At 40.7% G+C, this 16,911-nt stretch overlaps 2 protein-coding genes across 6 annotated transcripts; both read right to left on the bottom strand.

Annotated features, from left to right (window-relative positions):
• Nucleotides 1-684: 684 nt before the first annotated feature.
• LOC116617360 lies at nt 685-14,745 on the bottom strand. Of its 5 annotated transcripts, none has more exons than XM_048722566.1 (5): nt 14,235-14,745; nt 5,765-6,028; nt 1,917-2,063; nt 1,095-1,378; nt 685-967 (listed from the first exon to the last, which is right to left on the bottom strand). In XM_048722566.1, the coding sequence occupies exons 1-4, from the start codon at nt 14,602-14,604 to the stop codon at nt 1,104-1,106; spliced, it is 1,056 nt and encodes a 351-aa protein (XP_048578523.1). In that variant the 5' UTR covers nt 14,605-14,745; the 3' UTR covers nt 685-967; nt 1,095-1,103. The 5 variants fall into 5 exon arrangements, with proteins under 5 accessions (XP_048578523.1, XP_048578525.1, XP_048578522.1 ...); XM_048722568.1 differs by lacking the exons at nt 685-967; nt 1,095-1,378; nt 1,917-2,063 and adding exons at nt 3,115-3,396; nt 4,063-4,260; nt 5,157-5,297 and having other exon boundaries at nt 14,235-14,741; XM_048722565.1 differs by lacking the exons at nt 685-967; nt 1,095-1,378; nt 1,917-2,063; nt 5,765-6,028 and adding exons at nt 8,980-9,270; nt 9,487-9,781; nt 10,248-10,733 and having other exon boundaries at nt 14,235-14,480; nt 14,511-14,723.
• LOC125560638 lies at nt 6,315-7,916 on the bottom strand. Its single transcript, XM_048722570.1, has 3 exons — nt 7,515-7,916; nt 6,991-7,096; nt 6,315-6,557 (listed from the first exon to the last, which is right to left on the bottom strand). Exons 1-3 carry the CDS (start codon nt 7,676-7,678, stop codon nt 6,498-6,500), a joined length of 330 nt encoding a protein of 109 aa, XP_048578527.1. The 5' UTR covers nt 7,679-7,916; the 3' UTR covers nt 6,315-6,497.
• Nucleotides 14,746-16,911: the final 2,166 nt, after the last annotated feature.

The following is a 16,911-nucleotide window of genomic DNA, read 5'->3' as shown; positions in this document are numbered from 1 at the left end:
TTTTTCGACAGTATAGTTTTACTACAGTAAACTCGCATTAAACGTCGTTAAGAAGGCCTATCACGCCTCCATTTTGCGCTCCCACACAATACCGACTCCTCAAAGAATCCAGACAGACAGAGATTCTTTCAATAAAATATCGTATTAAACTTCTATCGTGGGTGGCTATTTTGAAGTTATTTTAAATATGGAATAACTACAAAGATTACAGACAAGCTGTAGAAAAACTAGATGGTCTTCGTAGGCGCGTAAGCGTGGCAGCATATGTAAAATCTGCTTTTCTACCACTTTCTACCAAATTTTTAAAGTAAGACATTATTTATCTTTTGACTAACAAAATATTAGTAAATGCTTTTGTCGTCTCTATGGCAACTGCAACTCTCTATTATACAGGGGCGGATTCAGCTTTTTGCCAAGGGGGGAGGGGTTGACCTAAAAAATTTCGTCATTATTATTCCTTCGTTACGATTTTGGAATAAACAGAATGAAAACAATAAAGAAGATGAATGCCCCCAGTTAGTGCTCCATCCCCTGCTACGGCCCTGATTACTGGGACCTTATATTAATATCTTCATGTAGGCCAACAATGATAAGACGAAGCAAAGACATAATTTTTCTCGCCCATATATCAACCTGGTTATAAAGTAAGTTACACCCAATAACTATCAAAAAAAGCAGCAAATGTTTCTTTTTAGTTTTTATTAGTTTAATCATCAACAAGAAATACTTCCTGATTTCTCTTATGATAAATGCAAATAAAATGATTTCGTATTTTTGTAAGACCTTGTAAAAATACAAAGAAGTATTGCGTGACATTAGATTCTGGTACAACAGATTGCGTGACCCTTTGCAAAAATAAAGCTGTAGCATAAGCCATCATAGGGCGATTCGCATCAAGCTGGCTTGGGATATTTAGATAGACATTGCGTGGAAAGCCCTTCTGTCACGGCTTGTGTATGGTAAATATCTGTAAAAAGAACAAAGTTAGAATAAAATAAAAGATATAGATGCAATAGGAAGTAAGGATATAATAATTACAAGCAAGATAATGAGCTTATTGCAAATGCCACTTCAGTATTACAGTAATACCTCACCTTCTATTCTCAATAAGGGAAAGGGGGTCCCATCGGGAATCCAGGGGCTGGCATGGCGCCATATGGGTGAGCGAATCCGTATGCGTGGGAGAGGAAGTCCTGACCATAGGGAGCGTAGCCTGGGGCTAGTCCTCCTGCGAAGCCGGCAGCGGGAAATCCTGGAGCAGCGAAGCCGGGTGCGGGGTAGCATGGGGCAGCGAAACCGGGAGCAGGGAAACCTTGACCACAATCAGGTGCGAGACCAGGGGCGAATGGGCCAGTGACAAACTGCCGCTTAGTAGGGTCTGCAATTTAACAAGTGGATGAAATAGAAGACACCAAAAGCTCGATTGCTATAAAAACACAGAGTCGTTAATTAGTTATTAGTGCTGCATAATTTTTAGAAGTTCGGGCCGGAATTTATGTCCCGATACACATGCCGAAGAAAGATAGCGCTGGGTCATCTAGCTAGTGGGGTGTCAATCAGCCACGGCAACGATAACGCAATCAACCTACTTTGGCCCAGATGGTGGTAGAGGGCTTGGTCTTTTACTTGATCTTAAACAAGATGTTTGAAGGTTGGCGAACAAAAAGGTCATACTTCTCTGAGTTTATTTGACATCGGTGAAGCTTTAAAAGGCTTTAAAAGAATACACTTCTAATAAACGCTCAGTCTCATAAAGACTCAGTTCACTGAGAACATTTTCTAACCCCTTTATCTTTGTCTCAGTTAATATGTTCTTACCGCCAATCCAATGAATATATGAAAATGCCCTATATGAGGTGGACAAATAATGGTATGAAAAGGGCCTCGAGAGGTCGACCAATCAAACGCCCACTTACTCGATCTTCTGTGTCCACAGCATCCTCCTCCACCACCGCTGGTGTGAGGGCAGTGGCAGACGGGCTTTGGCTTGAGAGGTTTGAACTTGAACTTGGGTGGGGTGCATTCGCAGCAGCACGGCCACAGGCAGGGCCACTTGCATTTACCTGGGAGGGGAGGGACAGGTACAAGTCATCACTTACTGTAAAACTTACTGTAATTATGGCTTTTATCCGTTATAAGATTCTTAATAGAAAAGAGCAGATAAACAGCGTGCTTGTTTAAAGTCACTTACCAGGAGGGGAGGGACAGGTACAAGTCATCACTTACTGTAAAACTTACTGTAATTATGGCTTTTATCCGTTATAAAATTCTAAATAGAAAAGTGTAGATAAACAGCGTGCTTGTTAAAAATTACTTACCAGGAGGGGCTGGCTCTCGGCAACATTCACAGCAAGGGTTGTTTACGCATGCGCCAAAGCTGCAAGGGAAGGTAACGGAGGGACAACATCCGCCATTACATCCGTGGTTTGTCTGAGGATCGCCGAACCCACCACAGCAGTTTCCACACATACATCCTGCGCCACACCAACCGTCGCCATGGTTATGGTGACAGAGATCGTGGATTCCCCAACTGCCGCCATGGCAACCGCAGCCTCCATGGCAACCGCCTCCACAGCAACCGCCTCCACAGCAACCGCCTCCATAGCCGCCGCCGCAGCAACCACAGCAACCACAGCGCTTAGATGCGCTTGGTTTGCCTGTGGAAGAAACACAAGGTTATCAGAGGCACACTGTGGAGTAAGTGTTCGGACGTAGGTTGGCATTTTCTAAGGAAGCAATTTACCAAGAGATATTAATCTGAGAGATAATATATTGAGATATTAAGCTAAGAAAGCTAGTTTTACTAGTTTTGAAGAGTGGAAAATAGTTCAGTTTTAAAAGGATTTTAATGTAATTCGTTTATTCATTAATTTGTAATCATAAAGCAGAAGAGAGCACTTAAAATTTATACAAAGAGGAAAGGGAAGATTTCATGGAAGTCAGCTTCCCTGAAATAACCTTACTTGCCTTACCAAATCCCGTCAAAGTGTCTTGTCATTTGTCGAAAATTATTGGTATCTCTATGTAGCCTTCCCTAAACACCTGGAACACTTAAGTTATTCCAATCGAAGTGAGACAAAATGATTTAGCTATTAAAATAAATAAAAGCACAAGTAAACTTTATTGAAATTTTTAATCGTATTGAGATAATCAATACAAATCACAATTTGATTCAATTGTAAATGAAACTAAACTACTACACATTTCTCAACGTAAAGTTATAAAATAACTTCTCTTTTCTGCGTGACACAAATAGAAGGGAAAGTAGGAGCTTGCTCTACAGAGTCTCTTAAACCAGTACATAAATGTTCTGAAGAAAAGCAACCAGCTTAGAAGACTGATCTGAAAATCCGACGCTCTCTCTTTGCTAAGTTAGCTGTGCAGGTAGCGACATGTCTACAAAAAAGAAATAGGAGGTTATTAGTTACAACTGTTATTAAAGGGTCCAATGCACCCTACCCATCATGCATTGCTTTGATATTCATCAAATTATTAACATAAAAATTTTGAATGGATACTTGGAATATGATAACGTCGTAGTTCGCAAAGTCATGCAGCAAATTAGAAAACCCAAGCGATAGTTGGTGCTTACAGTCCGCCTAGATCCGATTTCCGTGACAAGTAATGCTTTGTTTCGAATATTTAAAGCTTGCATCACCATAGAAAACATGTTACTTTATTAACTGATACTTTAGTAGAAGAATTGAGCCACTCCTTAAAGGATATCGTATTTGTTTGTTATCATGGGACTTATGCGTTTCAAATTGGCAACTTATTTTCGGTTCTAATTATCTTTCATGACTTGACAAATGTAATACATTTCAAAGTATTCACCCACCTTATATTAAGTTGCATAAAGTATTCACCCACCTTATATTAAGTTGCATGAAGTATTCACCCGCCTTATATTAAGTTGCATGAAGTATTCACCCACCTTATATTAAATTGCATATAGTATTCACCCGCCTTATATTAAGTTGCATAAAGTATTCACCCACCTTATATTAAGTTGCATAAAGTATTCACCCACCTTATATTAAGTTGCATAAAGTATTCACCCACCTTATATTTAGTAACATGGGTATGCAGCACCATATAGGTACCCTGGGGGAGGCAGTGGCGCAAAGGCGTGTGGGTAATATGCGTATGGGTGGGCAAGGTATTCGTGTCCGGGAAGGACAGCGCCAAAAGCTGGAACAAATCCTGGAGCGAAAGGGGCAACGGGTGGGACTGGCGCGACAAACTGGCGCTTGGTGCTCTCTGCAAGGAAGATAATTGGTAAGTTGAGTCATTGGAAGGGGAAATGGTTAGTTATTGGTAGAATAAGTGGTAAGGGCTAATGTTCAGTCATTGGCAAGAGGAAACGGTTACAAATTGGTTACACATTAGCAAGGGGATGATTACACAATGTCAAGGGGAAATGGTTAAACATTGGCAGGGGGAAATGATTACACATTGGCAGGGAGAAATGATTACATATTGGCAGGGGCCAATGATTACACATTGGCAGGGGAAAATGATTACACATTGGCAGGGGAAATGGTTAAACATTGGCAGGGGGAAATGATTACACATTGGCAGGGAGAAATGATTACACATTGGCAGGCGAAATGATTACACATTGGCAGGGAGACATGATTACACATTGGCAAGGGGATGATTACACAATGGCAAGGGGAAATGATTACACATTGGCAAGGGGAAATGGTTACACATTGGCAGGGAGAAATGATTACACATTGGCAGGGGAAATGATAACACACTGGCAGGGGGAAATGATTACACATTGGCAAGGGGAAATGGTTACTCATTGGCGAGGGGAAATGATTACTCATTGGCGAGGGGAAATGGTAAGTGATATGGTTAACCATTGATAGGGGAAATGGGAACGGGATATGGTTAGACATTGGCAATGGAAATATTAAGGCAATGCACATCATACATATTTGCTTTAAAAGATTGCCATTATCGCGCGTGGTCATACAGTCTCAACCATGCTTAATACGTATTTATCGCAAAGGGGATTAAATAAGAAGGCCTGTTGGAAAGGATGAAGAAGGCAGGAGGGAAAAGAAAACAAATTGTGGTGCTGCAACCATCACAGATCGACAGTGTTGGTACTATTTACACGGGCGCTAGGATAAGATGACTCGTACCTGATCTTTTGTGGCCACAGCACCCGCCGCATCCGTTATGAGGGCAGTGGCAGACGGGCTTGGGCTTGAGAGGTTTGAACTTGAACTTGGGTGGGGTGCATTCGCAGCAGCAAGGCCACAGGCAGGGCCACTTGCATTTACCTGGGAGGGGATGGACGGGGAGAATGGTAAGTCATTACTTGATTATACGCAATCTTAAAGAGAGCACATTTCCCTGGATTTGCCCTCCTCGTGCACACGCCCGTTTGATCCAATGCTATTTGACCAAATATGTCAAACAGCAACCGGATATAGTCTAAAACGCTGTTTAATTGACTAGCATTTACCTGGAAAATGAGTTACACTACCCTATAAAGTATTCCCGATATGTTCAAATTAAGCACTTTAGTACAAAAGAGAGCAAATTGTTTTTTCCAAAATGAGATCATTCGAAACGAAATATTTAAGATTTAATCCATTTCAATATTTGATGCGGACTTACCAGGAGGGGAGGGACAGGTACAAGTCATCACTTACTGTAAAACTTACTGTAATTATGGCTTTTATCCGTTATAAAAGTCTTAATAGAAAAGAGTAGATAAACAGCGTGCTTGTTTAAAGTCACTTACCAGGAGGGGCTGGCTCTCGGCAACATTCACAGCAAGGGTTGTTTACGCATGCGCCAAAGCTGCAAGGGAAGGTAACGGAGGGGCAACACCCGCCATTACATCCGTGGTTTGTAACAGGGCACCCAAAACCACCACAGCAGTTACCACACATGCACCCGGCGCCACACCATCCGTCACCATGGCAATGGTGACATAAGTCATGGATTCCCCAGCTGCCGCCATGGCAACCACCTCCGCAGCAACACTGACGCTTGGATGATTTGGCTGTTAGAGAAATATGTTAAAAGAGGCAAAATGTAAAGAAAAGGACTGGATGCAAAGAGGCGAGCTGAAAGTATAAATCAAGAAATTCGGGTCCAAGGACTTCAGGATAACAAGAACACAAACAAAATGTCGTACATCAGAATAATTAACTGGTATTTAAAGTATCAAGGGTTGTGCTAAGGGTTTTCACATCTTAACATAGACAAGAATACTAGTTTCAATATTGCTCAATGTTTCAATTATTTCTTTAAGCATAAGTGACCGCACAGCTGACACAAATAGCATGTTGAGTTATCACCAACCTTTATTCATCCATTGCTGTGTTTCTACATTATAGCATAAACCAAAAAGGACTATTCAGAACGATTTAATCACAAATCAAGTTAAGTAATGATATGTCATTGTTTTTTTTTCCTTTTTTTGGAATTTACAATATAGGCATTTACAATATTGTCCCTAGACAACAGTGTCAAAAAAACCGTAAGCGGTAATCACAAGGTGTATCCATCTTGCTCAGAGAGATTTTTATCTGCAAAGAAAAAAATACATTTTATTTAGTCACCTAAGCTCTTGAAACAAATTTGAAGTCCCCCTGCTTGACTTGTAAATAAAGAGAATGCCTATGTTTCTAGGAAGATGTTTTCCGATAGGCGCAGTAGCGTAAGTTGTGGCAAATGGTTCTACCAAATCTCATTGCTAGGTTTGAATATCAGAATCTCGGATTTGTTAAGTGTCTTAGAATCTCGAATTTTTCCTCGAAGTTTCCAGTGGCTTCCCACCTCAAACAGCAAACACTCGCATTATACAATAATAATTTATTGAACAATCTTGCGTTGACTAATTCCCACCCATAGCTTAGGAACTCATATGTCGAATATCGTTAATAGCTTTAATGTCAAATCATTTTGGAGAGGTTTTTTTTATCAAATCCAGTGGTTAAGACTTTGGTATACAGAGCTTACCCCTAATAGTGCTTCTTGCCCTTGGATGCTGTTAGTTGCAGGGGTTTTGGAGACTTGGCCACAACGGCGGGTTGGCCGAACAAGAGGCACTTGATGTGTTTCTTGCCTAAAATAAAAAAAAACTTAGTTTAGCTGTTGTCAAACTAGAAAGACATTTTCAATCATAGAGACGTTACTTGAATTTGCGCGTGTAGAATACACTTTAGCTGAGTGCTTGTAAAAGCCGGTGAACTTAAATATCCATCAATTTCTTCAGGGAAAGAGAACGACAAGCTTCCGCTTCATATTGAATTCTCCAAAAGGCACTGTTCTTCTTTATCACTCATGTAAATCCGGCTCTTTGCATTTTTTATGATTTGTCTGACAATTATTTTTGCAATGGTTCATGCAGTATCGATTTTATTTGAAGATATATCCAAAGCCATACCCTAAAATCAAGTAAAATGAAGGAAATCATCTTGGTACACAATTTATGCCATGGGATCCCCCAAGTTCTAATGTATTCTCTCGCAAACTTCACTTACCTGAGCGCTTGCCGCACCCACACCCACACCCACAGGTCGGAGTCTTGCAGCACGCTTTGGGCTTCAGGGGCTTGAATTTGAACTTGGGTGGGGTGCACTCGCAGCAGCACGGCCACATACACGGCCACTTGCACTTGCCCTTTGGTGGCTTCTTCGTGCAACATTCGCAACAAGGGTTATTCACGCATGCGCCAAAGGTCACTGGAAAGGTTATAGAGGGGCAATCACAGCCGCAGCCGCAACCGCATTGCGGGCAACCGAAACCGCCGCAGCAATTACCGCATCCGCAACCGCAACCCATGCATTTTTTCTTGAGGCAACGCCTAAGGTGCCTCTTGGAACCCTTCGCCTTGGATTGGCTGTTTACTTTCACTGAAGACAAAAGGTCAAGGTAATGTGTTAATTAACAGCTCTATAAAGATAAAGACAGCGAAGGAATGACAACTTGAAGTCTGTTGACCAAACTTGCGTGACAGAAAGAACAAATCTATGGAAATGGGAGATTCATTTTAACAGGTAACTCAATCTCATTGAATCACTTAAAAATCCTATCCATTCCATAATAAAAGGGGAAAAATTGATAGTTTAGAAAAGATTATATTCTTAACTGTGTTGCCACGCAAGGAAGATTAACGGACAGTAATAAGAAACAGGGTAGTTTTGAAGTCATTTATTCTAAAGAGGTTAAGTTTTAAAGACGGGTAATTTTGTTCCAATTTATAAATACATGACATCAAAAAGCTACCCTGTCCTTCAAGAAAGAATATTTGATTGAGCTGAGTACTCACCCTAAATGCGCAAGAAAATCAAAAGGCTGATTCCTTGACAGGAGAGGCAGATGCCAAAAATATCGCCCAAAAATATCAACAAAACGGTCAAAAGGCTGTTTCATCAAATGCAGATGGAGGGAAGTTTAAAGGCGCATGCTTTCTTAAAAGACAGGGTAGCTCTCTGGTGCTTGGTGTTGAACAAATCAAAGCTACGAGGTTATGACACGCTATAAAAATACAACGCCTGACCAAAAATGCGTTTACCAGAGAAAAGGTCATACAAAATACGCGAAACTCTAGTTGGTTCCGAGTCTTAGAGTATTCGTGTCGAAATAGAACATTTCTTCTAGAGAAAATTAAAACCTTGCTTTCCGGGCTGGTTTTACATTTATTACTTATGCGGACACAAATAAAATCAAATGTACAAAAATCGTTACAAAAATTAATACTGTTATAAAAATATACTCGCAAAATCAGTTCTTCGGCAGAGTGTAATGAGGAAAGGATGAGGGAGGTAGCATGCAAAATGAGGAGCATAAAAGAAATTAAGGTATAGGAGGGTACCGAAGACAGTATATAAACAAGCAGGATGGTAATAGGAGGCTGGGGATGTCCTAATATGGGCATGCAGGCACCATGGAAATAACATGCATTGTTCCCATGTTTCATGCATTTATTATTTAATAGCATGCAGGTTGGTTTCTTTAAATTTTATTTTGATAAAGTACCTCACACCCTCATCCAAACACAGCAAAGCAGCTGTAACAACAAATTTATACCATTTCAACCATCGATTGAATTCTTCAATGTTGACAAACACTTCAAACAAATGCTGGCCAACATCAACACTACTATGAACAAGGAGTAGCTCACTGAGCGATCCATTGAGCGATGTACCAAGGAGAGATGTTATGCAGATTGCTACAAAAGGCAATCTTGGTTACTGCATTGGGATCTTGGATTCAGCAAGTATAAGAGGGCGAAATCTGCAAAGATAAAGCAAACGATATTATTTTCAAGAAATTGTAAAGAGCAGTAGGCTGTGTATGTGTAAATTCTAGAAAATTATTGATTTGCTATCACGAACCATGATTTTGAGACCTGGATAACGCTCGTGTTTTCGTGCTCAAACTCTCTATTGTCTTGCAAATCTGTAAGTTATTTTTCTTATTTACTAATCACTCTATGGCAGGATAACTCACCTGGAAATAATTTAGAATCCATAACCGAATCCATATCCGGGGAAACCGCCATATCCACCATATCCGAAGCCTCCGGGACCGCCATAACCGCCAAAACCACCGAAGCCGCCAAATCCGCCAAATCCACCGTGACCGTATCCGCCAAATCCTCCCCATCCGCCAAATCCGCCATGGCCGTATCCGCCAAATCCGCCATGACCATAACCGCCAAATCCACCGAACCCACCGAATCCTCCACAACCACCACAACCGTCTCCGCACTTCTTGGAAATTTCATCTCTCTTGGTAGGACCGGCTGTGAAGAAAGGAAAGAAAATAAAAGCTTCAAAACACTTCTCAAAAACAAATAGCAATTGGCTGTAAAAATTGCACTCGTGCGGGCTATGTGTCAAATTGTCAAATTGATACATACTTTCTCAAAGGGACTAGCTTTCGCTACCAGGAATGCACTGCATGGCACTGCACTGTTTTTTTTATAAATAAGAAATCCTAAATAATTCCCATTTAGGTACATTCAGTGTTGCGGACTGTAAACTTACTCTATTACAAAGAGCTGACAGATTGTTTGACAAATTGTTTCGCATTCGATGGCGTAAAACAAGGCTACAAACGCAAGACATAATGGGTGGGCTAGCTACACCCCTTAGATGGCGGTATGGTAAGGTAAGTCAACAAAATGGACTTCATTTTTCCTTGACTGTTTGAAAGTGAAAAAGAATATTGTTATTGTTTGCCGTGCGGAAACAGCAGTAAAAACCTACACTTCTTGTGTCCTCCGTTTCCGTGACATCCCATACATCCACCACATGGGCTCGTTGAGCAGTGAGGGCAGTGGCACAAAGGTTTGGCCTTCAGAGGCTTGAACTTGAACTTGGGTGGAGTGCACTCGCAGCAGCAAGGCCAGTAGCAAGGCCACTTGCATTTGCCCTTTGGCGGCTTCTTCTGGCAACACTCGCAGCAAGGGTTGTTCACGCATGCGCCGAAAGTGACAGGGAAGTTCAGGTTGGGGCAGCAGCCACACCCACAGCCGCCACAGGAATGGGGGCACTCGAAACCGCCGCAGCAGTTGGAGCAGCAGCATCCTTCTCCGGGAACACCCCACTGGCAGCCGTGGCAGCTGCCTCCATGTCCGCCGCCGTGTCCACCGAAGCCGAAGCCGTCGCCGAAGCCATCACCGTAACCTCCGAGACCTCCAAAGCCTCCAAAGCCACCGAAACCACCACCGCATCCTCCGCACTTTTTATTTACTGCATGCAAATAAGATGGCATTCATGCAATTAAACGCATGCAATAATGATGGGTTATCTTGTGATATTATTTTGGCATACTGTAATGTGTTTGTGGTATGTTGCTATCTAGCTCAACCTCGTCCAGACTAGCCTGATGTCGAGAAACCACCTCGTTGAACAAATGCATTTGTATTTTGAATATTAGCAGGAGATCGTTAGCAGATAATTTGTTCTACCTAATTGAGCTGTTTAAATCATCCTTTTTCGTCCTTCTTTCCTTAATGGGAAGTTATCAGTGTGAAGGTGCAGACATGCACGTTATAATTAGTGATATTACTAACGATTATTAAGGCATGCAAACTAGAATCACGATCTTTTATTTCTCTCAATATGTATACAACTCTCTACAATCGTCAACGACAATATTAATGTAACATCCTTACAACCACTCCCCAATTATAACGTACATAGAATAGTACGCATTTGAAATATTTGAATGTCAATAAAACAATATAGTCTTGATTGGGTCTAGATACAAAGCATAGAAAAGTGTTCTTTTCTATCAACTATAGCCACTGGTAGATGTTTTGGGGCAAGACGACTTGTTAGGCGTGGACATGGTGGCTCTCTGAAAAGAAAATAAAAAAAATTTGAGTAAAACTTATCTTTATTATCGAGTGTTTTGGATGACATTGTGGTATGGTCGTCTTGTTGAAGATATTGGTGGCTCTATTAAAGATGAAGAAGACGATGTTTATGACGATGGTATTGATGATAACGGCAACAAACACGATGGAGAAGTAGGTCAAGATTATGAGGTTTTAGTTGGAGATGAAGCTAATGACGAGGTTTAAGATGAATAAGATAAAGATGAAGAATTTTAAGATGAAGTTTAAGATGAAGTCTAAGATGAAGATAAAGTTAAGGCTGAAGATAAAGATTAAGTTCAAGATGAATATGAAGATGACGTCAAAGATGAAGATGAGGATGGAGATGAAGTTTAATGAAGATGAAGATAAAATAAAAGATGAAGATGAAGTTCAAGATGGAGATGACGTCAAAGATGACGATTCGGTTTAAAATAAAGATGACAATAAATATCATGATCACAAAGATAGATGTAATGATTTTAGTAATCATGACTTTGCTAATATATATTGCTATGTACAACGAAAGTAAGGGATAAGAGGACTCCAGAAGATTCCACAATCTATACATCAACGCTTATCAAAAGATTAGTACTCACGTTATTTGTTTAGAAGTATCCATAGCCGAAAGGAAGTACTCCGGCGTACCCGAAGTGTGGGAAGGCACCAAGAGGGTACCCCCACCCACCGAGTCCCCAACCATGTCCGTAACCTCCCCATCCACCGAAACCTCCGAAACCTCCAAAGCCTCCATAGCCTCCCCATCCGAAACCACAGCCACATCCACACTTCTTAGATGGTACTGCGTCCCTCTTTGATGGGCCTAGATGGAGAGAAGGTGTCAAACAACGGAGACATCATATTACCATTTCCCTAGTCTCCTATAAATATTTTATGTTTGGGCAATTCTCGCCTAGCCCCTACCCAGTTATATATGATGGATAAAACAAGGGGGTTCAAATTTCTTTCTATAAAGATAATAAAATTCCGTGGGCCCAGAACCCTCCCCTGGGTACACCCTTTAACAATCCTTACCGTCACTCTTTTTGTGGCCACCACAGCAACCGCAGCATGGGCTAGTGGAATGATGAGGGCAATGGCACAAAGGCTTGGCCTTCAGAGGCTTGAACTTGAACTTGGGTGGGGTACAGGTGCAGCAGCATGGCCAGTAGCAAGGCCACTGGCATTTGCCCTTTGGCGGCTTCTTCTTACAGCACTCACAGCAAGGATTGTTCACGCATGCGCCGAAGGTGACAGGGAAGTTCAGGTTGGGGCAGCAGCCACACCCACAGCCGCCACAGGAATGGGGGCACTCGAAACCGCCGCAGCAGTTGGAGCAACAGCATCCAGCTCCGGGTTTACCCCATTCGCAACCATGGCAGCTACCGCCGCAACCGCCCAACCCGTAACCGAACCCGTCACCATAGCCGAAGCCATCACCATAGCCATATCCGAACCCACCGCATCTCTTATTAGCTGCATGCAAAGGCCATGCAAACATGCGATTAGTGACTAGGCATGCACTAACATATGATATTCACTCCGAACGTTCACCGTAGAATTCCTCAAAAGCGGTAGAGATTTGATGCTTGCAGCGGCGTCGATTGCCTTTATTGGCATGCGGTTTTCACATAATTTTTATTACTTAATATAAATGAAATATTAAGTTAACTTTAAGTAGTTTTAAGTCTCACAAAAGACTACTTTTAAGGATAGCAGGTGATGAGAAATACTACAAGCGAAATATATTGGTAAAACACTCTTTAGAGTTAGCATAACATTAGTGGTTAAACAAGCTAACGTGCATGGCGACCGATTATTCATTGAGAAATTCTACGGTTTTGAATAAAGTTCTACATGCATCTAACAGCCTATGGTAATTAATTCAAGTTGTTACCTAAGCTTCCTAGTCTTGTTAAGCATTCTCGATTTTACATGTTATTGTTAAAGAGATTGGGGGTAAGACAATGGTGGAATGTAATGGTGAATGATGAAAAAAAGCACCACGGAAAAGCCACTGATATCTCGAAGTAATCGTACCAAAAATAGCGTGCTTTTCCTTGGTCCCGTGAATTGGATACAAAATTGCGTTAGACTTATTGATGTACCTTTCGAGAGCAATGACCCGAGCCGAAACCTGTTAATATCTGATGCAGTCAAAACAAGAGGTGACAAACAGGTCCGACCAAGAAAGCACAAGGTTGATATGTCTCAGGTAAAAAAACAAGAATAATAACAAAAACATTTTTTTTGACAAGAAAGATTGTTTCCGATAAATTTAAGAATATTGTTAATACCAGTGAGGCAATCAGTAATGAATAATTGATTGTCGTTACAAGATTAGTGTTAGGAGGGAACGAAATTCAGGACTATATATTTTTTTTTTGTAGGAAAGTTTTTTTAACACTCAACCTTACGTTAATGATGATACCATTTTTTTAAGAATAATAAGCTTGAAGAAAAATAATTGATGTTAGAAAAAGATCTTTGGCTTAGAGGATGAGGTTTAAGAGCCTTTGAAATCTTTAAGAGGCTAGGTTGATGACACCAAATAGTGATTTTCACCCGTGAAAAAAAATACAGGAACAATTAAACAAAGTTCTGGAATGGAAGTAGTGAATGGGATTGAATAAAATGGAAGCAGTTAATGGGATTGAATGTAACGGAGCCTTGGAACTTATTTTAAGGCGGGGCAAGTCCCACCTCACAGCACATCATCTCACAAATCAGCTAACATAACCGCAAATCGCGTTATATGGTTATATTAAAAATAAGTGGATTTGAATGGTGTAGAAATGAGATATGAATATAAATAAGAGATTTGTAAAAAGAAAACTGGTATGGAATCTGTGAAGAATGGAGTGTATCTAACCTGAAACACCCTTTTCTTCCGTTTCGTCGGCATCTCTCCTCTCTTTTGGTTTATCAGCCGCGGCGGAACCTTCGTCTTCATCCTCGCTCTTGGGCTGTTCGTCATCGTCGCCATCTTCATCAGTTGGTTTATCATCATCCTCATCGGCTGTTTTCTCCTCTGTGTCCGGTGCTGGGCTATCAGCACCACTTTCTTCGTCGGCAAGCTTCTCAGCCTTACTATTTTCATCGGCAAGCTTTTCAGGCTTACTATTTTCATCGGCAAGCTTCTCAGGCTCTTTAGTCTCCTTCGGGGAAGCCACAGGAATGGCATTGACTTGGTATAGTATCACAAATAAAGTGAATACCACCCATAATGTGGTAGACCTCATTGTTCAAGTTGACCGTCGCCAGACGCAGACTCTAAAACAAGGTCTTGTTTTGGTTATCAACAGAGACTACTGCCTTGAGTTATGTCGGTCCACGATTGACTCATGTGACAAATTCTTGGGTTATTAGGTAGTATTGGATAACACGTCAGAGATGGGATATGAAGTGCATCGGGCCCGGTGTTAGATTGTAAGACACCTGCAACCTTTGTGTCCTTTGCAGGTTGGTCTAGCGAACACTTGACCGCTGACACCATATATGGAGAACAAACTGTCCGAACGCCCTATTAAAACACTAAATGTTTATTCGAAATGCTTAGTCTACGTAAAATAATATTTTGGTAAACAAGACATTGTTGAGTCTAGATCTATAGGCTGTCTGAAAAAACAACAACAAAAGCAACACTATTATGTCATTCTACAAAGAATTAAACTTTGAAGATTTTATGATTGTTTATTCAAGTGAACTGAATTGTGATGGTCACGTGATCGATTTGAGATCATTGAGAACAAGGGCTTTGGTTTATTCGAATGACAGCCTTTGAATCATTTAAGCAGAATGTTCACCTTTGACTGAAGTCCCTCAAGAGTTTAATGCGATGACTAGAGCACCCGTTTCACAAATATACTAACCGGTTTCCTACAGTTAAATAAACCGATATATATTTTCCCCTTCGAAATCCCTTTAATTCGTCAAACAACTATTATGTATGCGGGAGTCTTTAGTAAAAAGAAAAAATCAGCGGCAAAGGCAGGAAGGTTTTTTTGTGTGTTTATTCAGTTCAGTGTTGACCCCCACACGGACTCAAGACATGCATCTGTTGAAAGAGCAACCCAGTATCGTTGTCTAACTTATTAGTAGGAGTTACCCGTTATGTTTTAGATTTGCGTTAAACCACACCCATATGAAGGTTAAAACAACTATGCGAATAGTATTACTGTAATTCCTTGATGCACAAGACAATTTTTGCTAGCTAATCTTTTAATTGTGTTTTTAGGCTGAATTTGGTAAATGACTTGTTTATGGCCTCGGAAGTATGCAGTTATTTAACTATGATCAGTTGTCTAATCACAATTGATTCCGACGCTAGGAATCTCACAAAGAAGGATAATATTACCTCCTAGGAATGGTAATCTAACGGGACCAACTAAACTCATTAATATTGATAGCGTCGCATACGTTACAAAAGGTCACGGTCACCTGCGCACTTACAGATTGCGTTATTTCATTGCGTTACTGTTTACCTTGGTAAACAGTTTTACGTCTGTATTTGACATTTTCTTGCTGAGTAGGTAAAGCACAACGTTGCGTTGCGTCTGGTTACCTTTTCCTCGCCATAAACCATATCCAAGACTCTCCATAAATCATATCCAAGATTTTACAGCTTAATATAGATATAGCAATAATGCAAGGCATATTGTTATACCCTTAATTCCCAAGATATTTATCGTATACAAAAACTATTGATATATTTATGTTCCACTTAGTTGCAATGTCTACTAAATTCACGAGGATAGTGAAAGTGACCTTCTTCCAAATCCGTGCCATTTCTTGTTGCAAAATTCACACATAAAAGGATAAAATGAACGCACCTAGAGTATAACATTTTAATTTGCTCCGGCTGAAGATGAAGTCTTTTCCACCCTCTCCGAAGAGGCACTTAGTAGTTATTCCGTTCTATTTTTTTTTGTATTCTTATAGTTGTTTTGCTGGTTGTTGTTTGTTCGCGCGATTCTTGTTGCCAGGCAGTCTGCTTTCTTTATTCGCTGTTTAAAAAAGATGTAATAAAGTCTTTGGAGAAAGATGAGATAGTAGTGGTTGCCTGCCAAATCGTGCAGAACAAAAGGATCCTATTTCCGAGTGTGGTATTATTAGATAACCACCCCTACTCCCACCCATTTCACAACCCTCTATTCTCAATTCAAAACTATTCCCACCCCATAACATATGACCACCATCGGATTAGAAAAGCGTTATGTACTGGTGAAAAGGACAACTCAAACCAAGTATTTGATTTGGTTATTATTTTTTTTTTAGTTTACTGTGTTGGTTATTTTGATCGACGTCTCTACGTGAGTGTTCAACGGCGTGTCGGACATTATTGCAAGAACTACAATAGACAAGACATTTAGTCTCATAACTCGGGAAAAAAATCACTGTCAGTGAATGTCTGATTACATGGTTTGGAAATTGGTTTAACCATAGCTTGCTTTTTATGTTAATTTGATCGACGTCTTTTTTGTTTTCCATGGCATGTCAAGCATAACTCACAGTTCAATTGTCCGACTCCTCGTCTTCAACAAGGACGC

This window comes from Nematostella vectensis, chromosome 15 (genome assembly GCF_932526225.1).
Source record: "Nematostella vectensis chromosome 15, jaNemVect1.1, whole genome shotgun sequence".
In the NCBI taxonomy this organism is placed as follows: domain Eukaryota; kingdom Metazoa; phylum Cnidaria; class Anthozoa; order Actiniaria; family Edwardsiidae; genus Nematostella; species Nematostella vectensis.
Note: the sequence above shows the minus strand (reverse complement) of the source record. Positions and strands in the feature narration are given on the sequence as shown.

What these genes read in the sequence shown, in the direction of transcription:
- LOC125560638 (XM_048722570.1), bottom strand. Translation starts at nt 7,678, where the DNA reads ATGTTGCACGAAGAAGCCACCAAAGGGCAAGTGCAAGTGGCCGTGTAT. An exon ending in TGGGTGCGGCAAGCGCTCAG is followed by an intron (nt 7,097 to 7,514) that starts GTAAGTGAAGTT and finishes TTTTTATTTTAG; the next exon opens with GCAAGAAACACATCAAGTGC. An exon ending in GGCAAGAAGCACTATTAGGG is followed by an intron (nt 6,558 to 6,990) that starts GTAAGCTCTGTA and finishes TTTTCTTTGCAG; the next exon opens with ATAAAAATCTCTCTGAGCAA.
- LOC116617360 (XM_048722564.1), bottom strand. Translation starts at nt 14,604, where the DNA reads ATGAGGTCTACCACATTATGGGTGGTATTCACTTTATTTGTGATACTA. An exon ending in GGAAGAAAAGGGTGTTTCAG is followed by an intron (nt 10,734 to 14,234) that starts GTTAGATACACT and finishes ATTTGCATGCAG; the next exon opens with TAAATAAAAAGTGCGGAGGA. An exon ending in AAACGGAGGACACAAGAAGT is followed by an intron (nt 9,782 to 10,247) that starts GTAGGTTTTTAC and finishes CTTTCTTCACAG; the next exon opens with CCGGTCCTACCAAGAGAGAT.